Source organism: Neoarius graeffei, chromosome 24 (assembly GCF_027579695.1).
Source record: "Neoarius graeffei isolate fNeoGra1 chromosome 24, fNeoGra1.pri, whole genome shotgun sequence".
NCBI lineage: Eukaryota > Metazoa > Chordata > Actinopteri > Siluriformes > Ariidae > Neoarius > Neoarius graeffei.
The window spans coordinates 6,089,658-6,099,128 of record NC_083592.1 but is presented as its reverse complement, the minus strand read 5'-3'; the positions used below and the strand labels follow the sequence as shown (position 1 = coordinate 6,099,128).

Below are 9,471 nucleotides of genomic sequence, written 5' to 3'. Positions count from 1 at the left end.
AGAACGAGTGTGTGAGAGAGAGAACGAGTGTGTGTGAGAGAGGGACCGAGTGTGTGTGAGAGAGGGACCGAGTGTGTGTGAGAGAGGGACCGAGTGTGTGTGAGAGAGGGACCGAGTGTGTGTGAGAGAGGGACCGAGTGTGTGTGAGAGAGGGACCGAGTGTGTGTGAGAGAGGGACCGAGTGTGTGTGAGAGAGGGACCGAGTGTGTGTGAGAGAGGGACCGAGTGTGTGTGAGAGAGGGACCGAGTGTGTGTGAGAGAGGGACCGAGTGTGTGTGAGAGAGAGAGAACGAGTGTGTGTGAGAGAGAGAACGAGTGTGTGTGAGAGAGGGACCGAGTGTGTGTGAGAGAGAGAACGAGTGTGTGAGAGAGAGAACGAGTGTGAGAGAGAGAACGAGTGTGTGTGAGAGAGAGACCGAGTGTGTGTGAGAGAGAGACCGAGTGTGTGTGAGAGAGGGAGAACGAGTGTGTGTGAGAGAGGGACCGAGTGTGTGTGAGAGAGGGACCGAGTGTGTGTGAGAGACACCGAGTGTGTGTGTGAGAGACACCGAGTGTGTGTGTGAGAGAGACACCGAGTGTGTGTGAGAGAGGGACCGAGTGTGTGTGAGAGAGGGACCGAGTGTGTGTGAGAGAGGGACCGAGTGTGTGTGAGAGAGGGACCGAGTGTGTGTGTGAGAGGGACCGAGTGTGTGTGTGAGAGGGACCGAGTGTGTGTGTGAGAGGGACCGAGTGTGTGTGAGAGAGGGACCGAGTGTGTGTGTGAGAGGGACCGAGTGTGTGTGAGAGAGGGACCGAGTGTGTGTGAGAGAGGGACCGAGTGTGTGTGAGAGAGGGACCGAGTGTGTGTGAGAGAGGGACCGAGTGTGTGTGAGAGAGGGACCGAGTGTGTGTGAGAGAGAGAACGAGTGTGTGTGAGAGAGAGACCGAGTGTGTGTGAGAGAGAGACCGAGTGTGTGTGAGAGAGGGACCGAGTGTGTGTGAGAGAGAGAACGAGTGTGTGAGAGAGAGAACGAGTGTGAGAGAGAGAACGAGTGTGTGTGAGAGAGAGACCGAGTGTGTGTGAGAGAGAGACCGAGTGTGTGTGAGAGAGGGAGAACGAGTGTGTGTGAGAGAGGGACCGAGTGTGTGTGAGAGAGGGACCGAGTGTGTGTGAGAGACACCGAGTGTGTGTGTGAGAGACACCGAGTGTGTGTGTGAGAGAGACACCGAGTGTGTGTGAGAGAGGGACCGAGTGTGTGTGAGAGAGGGACCGAGTGTGTGTGAGAGAGGGACCGAGTGTGTGTGTGAGAGGGACCGAGTGTGTGTGAGAGAGGGACCGAGTGTGTGTGAGAGAGGGACCGAGTGTGTGTGAGAGAGGGACCGAGTGTGTGTGAGAGAGGGACCGAGTGTGTGTGAGAGAGGGACCGAGTGTGTGTGAGAGAGGGACCGAGTGTGTGTGAGAGAGGGACCGAGTGTGTGTGAGAGAGGGACCGAGTGTGTGTGAGAGAGGGACCGAGTGTGTGTGAGAGAGAGAACGAGTGTGTGTGAAAGAGAGACCGAGTGTGTGTGAGAGAGAACACGAGTGTGTGAGAGAGAGAGAACGAGTGTGTGAGAGAGAGAGAACGAGTGTGTGAGAGAGAGAGAACGAGTGTGTGAGAGAGAGAGAACGTGTGTGTGAGAGAGAGAACGAGTGTGTGAGAGAGAACACGAGTGTGTGAGAGAGAGAGAACGAGTGTGTGAGAGAGAGAGAACGAGTGTGTGAGAGAGAGAGAACGAGTGTGTGTGAGAGAGAGAACGAGTGTGTGAGAGAGAGAGAACGAGTGTGTGAGAGAGAGAGAACGAGTGTGTGTGAGAGAGAGAACGTGTGTGTGAGAGAGAGAACGTGTGTGTGAGAGAGAGAACGAGTGTGTGAGAGAGAGAACGAGTGTGTGAGAGAGAACACGAGTGTGTGAGAGAGAGAGAACGAGTGTGAGAGAGAGAGAACGAGTGTGTGAGAGAGAGAGACCGAGTGTGTGTGAGAGAGAGAACGAGTGTGTGAGAGAGAGAACGAGTGTGTGAGAGAGAGAACGAGTGTGTGAGAGAGAGAACGAGTGTGTGAGAGAGAGAACGAGTGTGTGAGAGAGAGAACGAGTGTGTGAGAGAGAGAACGAGTGTGTGTGAGAGAGAGAACGAGTGTGTGTGAGAGAGGGACCGAGTGTGTGTGAGAGAGGGACCGAGTGTGTGTGAGAGAGGGACCGAGTGTGTGTGAGAGAGGGACCGAGTGTGTGTGAGAGAGGGACCGAGTGTGTGTGAGAGAGGGACCGAGTGTGTGTGAGAGAGGGACCGAGTGTGTGTGAGAGAGGGACCGAGTGTGTGTGAGAGAGGGACCGAGTGTGTGTGAGAGAGGGACCGAGTGTGTGTGAGAGAGGGACCGAGTGTGTGTGAGAGAGGGACCGAGTGTGTGTGAGAGAGGGACCGAGTGTGTGTGAGAGAGGGACCGAGTGTGTGTGAGAGAGGGACCGAGTGTGTGTGAGAGAGAGACCGAGTGTGTGTGAGAGAGAGACCGAGTGTGTGTGAGAGAGAGACCGAGTGTGTGTGAGAGAGGGAACGAGTGTGTGTGAGAGAGGGACCGAGTGTGTGTGAGAGAGGGACCGAGTGTGTGTGAGAGAGAGAGAACGAGTGTGTGAGAGAGAGCGAACGAGTGTGTGTGAGAGAGAGAGAACGAGTGTGTGAGAGAGAGAGAACGAGTGTGTGAGAGAGAGAGAGAACGAGTGTGTGTGTGAGAGAGAGAACGAGTGTGTGAGAGAGAGAGAACGAGTGTGTGAGAGAGAGAACACGAGTGTGTGAGAGAGAACACGAGTGTGTGAGAGAGAGAGAACGAGTGTGTGAGAGAGAGAGAACGAGTGTGTGAGAGAGAGAGAACGAGTGTGTGTGAGAGAGAGAACGAGTGTGTGAGAGAGAGAGAACGAGTGTGTGAGAGAGAGAGAACGAGTGTGTGTGAGAGAGAGAACGTGTGTGTGAGAGAGAGAACGAGTGTGTGAGAGAGAGAACGAGTGTGTGAGAGAGAACACGAGTGTGTGAGAGAGAGAGAACGAGTGTGAGAGAGAGAGAACGAGTGTGTGAGAGAGAGAGACCGAGTGTGTGTGAGAGAGAGAACGAGTGTGTGAGAGAGAGAACGAGTGTGTGAGAGAGAGAACGAGTGTGTGAGAGAGAGAACGAGTGTGTGAGAGAGAGAACGAGTGTGTGAGAGAGAGAACGAGTGTGTGAGAGAGAGAACGAGTGTGTGTGAGAGAGGGACCGAGTGTGTGTGAGAGAGGGACCGAGTGTGTGTGAGAGAGGGACCGAGTGTGTGTGAGAGAGGGACCGAGTGTGTGTGAGAGAGGGACCGAGTGTGTGTGAGAGAGGGACCGAGTGTGTGTGAGAGAGGGACCGAGTGTGTGTGAGAGAGGGACCGAGTGTGTGTGAGAGAGGGACCGAGTGTGTGTGAGAGAGGGACCGAGTGTGTGTGAGAGAGGGACCGAGTGTGTGTGAGAGAGGGACCGAGTGTGTGTGAGAGAGGGACCGAGTGTGTGTGAGAGAGGGAGAACGAGTGTGTGTGAGAGAGGGACCGAGTGTGTGTGAGAGAGGGACCGAGTGTGTGTGAGAGACACCGAGTGTGTGTGTGAGAGACACCGAGTGTGTGTGTGAGAGAGACACCGAGTGTGTGTGAGAGAGGGACCGAGTGTGTGTGAGAGAGAGAACGAGTGTGTGTGTGAGAGAGAGAGAACGAGTGTGTGAGAGAGAGAGAACGAGTGTGTGAGAGAGAGAGAACGAGTGTGTGAGAGAGAGAGAACGAGTGTGTGAGAGAGAGAACGAGTGTGTGAGAGAGAGAGAACGAGTGTGTGAGAGAGAGAGAACGAGTGTGTGAGAGAGAGAGAACGAGTGTGTGAGAGAGAGAGAACGAGTGTGTGAGAGAGAGAGAACGAGTGTGTGAGAGAGAGAGAACGAGTGTGTGAGAGAGAGAGAACGAGTGTGTGAGAGAGAGAGAACGAGTGTGTGAGAGAGAGAGAACGAGTGTGTGAGAGAGAGAGAACGAGTGTGTGAGAGAGAGAGAGAACGAGTGTGTGAGAGAGAGAACGAGTGTGTGAGAGAGAGAACGAGTGTGTGAGAGAGAGAACGAGTGTGTGAGAGAGAGAACGAGTGTGTGAGAGAGAGAACGAGTGTGTGAGAGAGAGAACGAGTGTGTGAGAGAGAGAACGAGTGTGTGAGAGAGAGAACGAGTGTGTGAGAGAGAGAACGAGTGTGTGTGAGAGAGGGACCGAGTGTGTGTGAGAGAGGGACCGAGTGTGTGTGAGAGAGGGACCGAGTGTGTGTGAGAGAGGGACCGAGTGTGTGTGAGAGAGGGACCGAGTGTGTGTGAGAGAGGGACCGAGTGTGTGTGAGAGAGGGACCGAGTGTGTGTGTGAGAGACACCGAGTGTGTGTGTGAGAGAGACCGAGTGTGTGTGTGAGAGAGACCGAGTGTGTGTGAGAGAGAGACCGAGTGTGTGTGAGAGAGAGACCGAGTGTGTGTGAGAGAGAGACCGAGTGTGTGTGAGAGAGAGACCGAGTGTGTGTGAGAGAGAGACCGAGTGTGTGTGAGAGAGAGACCGAGTGTGTGTGAGAGAGAGACCGAGTGTGTGTGAGAGAGAGACCGAGTGTGTGTGAGAGAGAGACCGAGTGTGTGTGAGAGAGAGACCGAGTGTGTGTGAGAGAGAGACCGAGTGTGTGTGAGAGAGAGACCGAGTGTGTGTGTGAGAGGGACCGAGTGTGTGTGAGAGAGGGACCGAGTGTGTGTGAGAGAGGGACCGAGTGTGTGTGAGAGAGGGACCGAGTGTGTGTGAGAGAGGGACCGAGTGTGTGTGAGAGAGGGACCGAGTGTGTGTGAGAGAGGGACCGAGTGTGTGTGAGAGAGGGACCGAGTGTGTGTGAGAGAGGGACCGAGTGTGTGTGAGAGAGGGACCGAGTGTGTGTGAGAGACACCGAGTGTGTGTGTGAGAGACACCGAGTGTGTGTGTGAGAGAGACCGAGTGTGTGTGAGAGAGAGACCGAGTGTGTGTGAGAGAGGGACCGAGTGTGTGTGAGAGAGGGACCGAGTGTGTGTGAGAGAGGGACCGAGTGTGTGTGAGAGAGGGACCGAGTGTGTGTGAGAGAGGGACCGAGTGTGTGTGAGAGAGGGACCGAGTGTGTGTGAGAGACACCGAGTGTGTGTGTGAGAGACACCGAGTGTGTGTGTGAGAGACACCGAGTGTGTGTGTGAGAGAGACCGAGTGTGTGTGTGAGAGAGACCGAGTGTGTGAGAGAGAGGGACCGAGTGTGTGTGAGAGAGGGACCGAGTGTGTGTGAGAGAGGGACCGAGTGTGTGTGAGAGAGGGACCGAGTGTGTGAGAGAGGGACCGAGTGTGTGTGAGAGAGGGACCGAGTGTGTGTGAGAGAGGGACCGAGTGTGTGTGAGAGAGAGACCGAGTGTGTGAGAGAGAGACCGAGTGTGTGAGAGAGAGACCGAGTGTGTGAGAGAGAGACCGAGTGTGTGTGAGAGAGGGACCGAGTGTGTGTGAGAGAGGGACCGAGTGTGTGTGAGAGAGGGACCGAGTGTGTGTGAGAGAGGGACCGAGTGTGTGTGAGAGAGGGACCGAGTGTGTGTGAGAGAGGGACCGAGTGTGTGTGAGAGAGGGACCGAGTGTGTGTGAGAGACACCGAGTGTGTGTGTGAGAGACACCGAGTGTGTGTGAGAGAGAGACCGAGTGTGTGTGAGAGAGAGACCGAGTGTGTGTGTGAGAGGGACCGAGTGTGTGTGAGAGAGGGACCGAGTGTGTGTGAGAGAGAGACCGAGTGTGTGTGAGAGAGGGACCGAGTGTGTGTGAGAGAGGGACCGAGTGTGTGTGAGAGAGGGACCGAGTGGGTGTGAGGGAGAGAGACCGAGTGTGTGTGAGGGAGAGAGACCGAGTGGGTGTGAGGGAGAGAGAACGAGTGTGTGTGAGGGAGAGAGACCGAGTGGGTGTGAGGGAGAGAGAACGAGTGTGTGAGAGAGAGAGAACACGAGTGTGTGAGAGAGAGAGAGAGAGAGAGAGAGAGAGAGAACACGAGTGTGTGAGAGAGAGAACGAGTGTGTGAGAGAGAGAGAGAACGAGTGTGTGTGTGTGTGAGAGAGAACGAGTGTGTGTGAGTGAGTGTGTGTGTGTGAGAGAGAGAGAACGAGTGTGTGTGTGTGAGAGAGAACGAGTGTGTGTGAGTGAGTGTGTGTGTGTGAGAGAGAGAGAACGAGTGTGTGTGAGTGAGAGAGAGAGCCTGTGTGTGAGTGAGAGAGAGGTGTGTGTGTGTGTGTGAGAGAGAGAGAACGAGTGTGTGTGAGAGAGAGAGAACGAGTGTGTGAGAGAGAGAGAACGTGTGTGTGTGTGTGAGAGAGAGAACGTGTGTGTGTGTGTGTGTGTGAGAGAGAGAACGTGTGTGTGTGTGTGAGAGAGAGAACGTGTGTGTGTGAGAGAGAGAACAAGTGTGTGTGTGTGTGTGTGAGAGAGAATGAGTGTGAGAGAGAGAGAACGTGTGTGTGTGTGAGTGAGAGAGAGAGGTGTGTGTGTGAGAGATGAAGAACTAAATGAAGAGTAAAGTGGAGTGTGATGTTGGAATGGAGAGTGTAGAAGGAGGCGGAGCTCAGATCAACCTCATCACTCACCTGTGTGTGTGTGTGTGTGTGTGTGTGTGTGTGCAGGAGTTCACACATATCAGAGGATGTACGGCTGTGAGCTGGATGATGACGGCACCACTAGAGGATACGATCAGGAAGGTTATGATGGAGAAGATTTCATCAGTTTTGATCTGAAAACTCTCACCTGGACTGCAGCTAAACCTCAAGCTGTGAAAACCAAACACAAGTGGGATAATAATCCTGGTAACACTGTGCGCTGGAAGGGCTACCTGGAGAACAGGTGTATCGAGTGTATAAAGAAGTACGTGAATTATGGCAGAGAGACTCTGGAGAGGAAAGGTAAAGTGTGTGATCTGTTACTGTAACACACACACACACACACACTTCTGTGTTTTCATGTTTAAATCTCCATGAAAAATGACTTTATTCTTTATGATTTTTCTGACTGAACGATGCGGCACTTCGACGTCTCTCTCAGTAAATGAGGAACGTTTTGAGTTCATTAAAGTGAAATAAACTCTATCGGTGTGTGTTTGACTCACAGAGACGCCACACAACTTTACTAACGATTAGAGCTCGTTATATTTATTAAGGAAGTCACAAAAAAACATTAAAGCAAAAAAAAGGGGACGTTTTTCCAAAAATATGAAGAAAGAAAGTAAACATTTGTGCTGAAAACTTTCCTCCTTTCCTGCAGAAACCGTTCTATTGTTTCCATCTTCACTAAAACACACAGACTGGTGTTAAGGACGACACTGAAAACGTCCTCACCGGGGATACAAACTTTTCCTCATCAGGGTCACATGAGGCGTTTATAAATGAAGGGAAAAAGAAGAATGCTGTAATATTTGTGTCTGTGTGTCTCTGCAGTTCGTCCCGAGGCGTCAGTGTTCCACAAACACTCTCCTTCTCCAGAGGTGGTGTGTCACGCTACAGGTTTCTTCCCCAAAGCAGTGATGATCACCTGGCAGAAGGACGGAGAGGACCTGATTGAGGACATGGAGCTCACAGAGACGTTACCCAACCAGGATGGAAGCTTCCAGAAGAGGAGCATTCTGAAAGTCCCAGCTGAGGAGCTGCAGAAACACAAATACACCTGCGTGGTTCAGCACAGCAGCTTGGGGGAGGAGAAGATAGTCCTAGAAGTACCGAAAGGTCCGAATAAAACTCCAGATTTACAGAGTGAAAGCTGATTTACTGCTGCAGCAGAGAATAAAGACTCTGTGTTCATTTATCAGATGGAGGATCAGATGGAGGGCAGATTGGAGTCGTCATTGGTGTCGTTGTGGCCGTCGTCGCTCTCGTTGCTGTTGTCGCTGCTGTTGTCTTCTTGACGAAGAGGAACTCTGGTGAGAGGAGGAAGGAGGCAGATGTGAAGTTTTCAGAGAACAGATTTACACTTTCTCATTCTGAGAGGATTTGATGAATATTTTGCATATTTTTAATCTTCATTAATAAATTAGACGAGACAATAAACTGATATGAACTCATTATCTCATGAAGCCAAACACAGCACTGAGATTTTATAATAACTGTCTGTCCATCATCTGTGTTTCAGGATTCAAACCTGTTCCCCCCAAACCCTGTAAGTGAACCTTTATGATCCATAAATGATGTTTAAAACCACTACATTATTTATTAGCAGTGTTTAGTTCACTTTGTGACGGATTTGAATGTTTTACAGCCTCTGAAGGAGATTCTTCCTCCAACAACTCTTAAACTGAGGCTGTGTGTCTTCCTGCTGGAGTGAGAGAGTAAGACATGATGATGTTTACAGTGTAATATGGAATAAAAATGTGTGTGTGGAGTGAAAATCCAGCAGAAAAGCCTGAGCTCACATTAAATCTCAGATCAGAGCTGATCCTGTTTCTGTCTGTGTTTTTTTTCTAGGAGAGAGGAGGAGATGGAGATGAGGAACACACACGCAGACACACACACGTTACTCCAGTGGGTAATCTGCTCTCGGTGTGGGATTTTTATTTTATGGCTTTTTATTGTGAATCTGTTATTGCTGTAAAATGGGATTATTAGATTGTTCGGGTTTTTTCGGTGTAAATTCTCATAATTTGTGTTTGGGTTAGATGTGAGTGTGTATGAGCTTCTTTCCTCTGTTCATTTATCCCCTGATTTACTGCAGAATTTAATCCCGTCATAACGTCAGGACACGACAGGTTTGATTTCCGTCTTTGACCTTTTAATCCAGTGCGATTTTCCTCAGCAGCTGTTTGTGGAGCTGATTTGTGCGTCTCAGACAGGAAGTGTGTGAAGCTTCAGATGTGATGCGTGTTGAACAGATTTGACTAAAGTGTAAAAGATGAGGAGTGACGCAGCAGAAGCAGGAGTTCATGCTGGATGATCAGCGCTCAAAGCTTTTATTTTCTCCACAAGTGGAAAACACAAAGCAGCTAAATGACATGGCACTGATTCCATTATTGATTATTTAACTCCATTTAAAGCAAAAACCAATCCGTTCAACACGCTGACGCATCTGTACGACCCGAATCTCTCCCACAATCCCTCTGTTCTGTCTGTGGAACTCTGAGTGAATAATAAAGTGTATTTTCTTCACTCTGAGCGCTGAGTTTTATTTATAACTCTCTTCTTTTAAAGCCCGTGATCTCAGTGTCCCTTCTGTATTTACTCTCGTCATCTCCACACATCAGACTGCAGAGTTCTGTGTCAATAATTCAGCTTGAAAATGTTCTGAAGCGAAGCTGGTGAATTCTGTTTAGAAGTTGCAGCTGAAGCGTAATAAAGAAGAGAGAAATGAGAATATTGTGTGTGTTTGTTAAAATCTACACCGAGCCGTTACAGTCACACTGCTGGATATTAAAAGGTTGATGAATTATT

General features: G+C 50.7%; 1 protein-coding gene across 2 annotated transcripts in view; it reads left to right on the top strand.

Annotated features, from left to right (window-relative positions):
• Positions 1–9,189, top strand: part of LOC132872789 (class I histocompatibility antigen, F10 alpha chain-like) — a 190,576-nt gene extending 181,387 nt beyond the window's left edge. The window contains exons 4-9 of one of the 2 annotated variants that reach the window (XM_060907873.1): positions 6,685–6,960; positions 7,492–7,776; positions 7,860–7,970; positions 8,180–8,206; positions 8,306–8,375; positions 8,512–9,189. In XM_060907873.1, the coding sequence (XP_060763856.1) occupies positions 6,685–6,960; positions 7,492–7,776; positions 7,860–7,970; positions 8,180–8,206; positions 8,306–8,340 (734 nt within the window). In that variant the 3' untranslated portion in view covers positions 8,341–8,375; positions 8,512–9,189. The remainder of the gene's footprint in view (positions 1–6,684; positions 6,961–7,491; positions 7,777–7,859; positions 7,971–8,179; positions 8,207–8,305; positions 8,376–8,511) is intronic. The other variant, XM_060907874.1, reaches the window with a different exon arrangement.
• Positions 9,190–9,471: the final 282 nt, after the last annotated feature.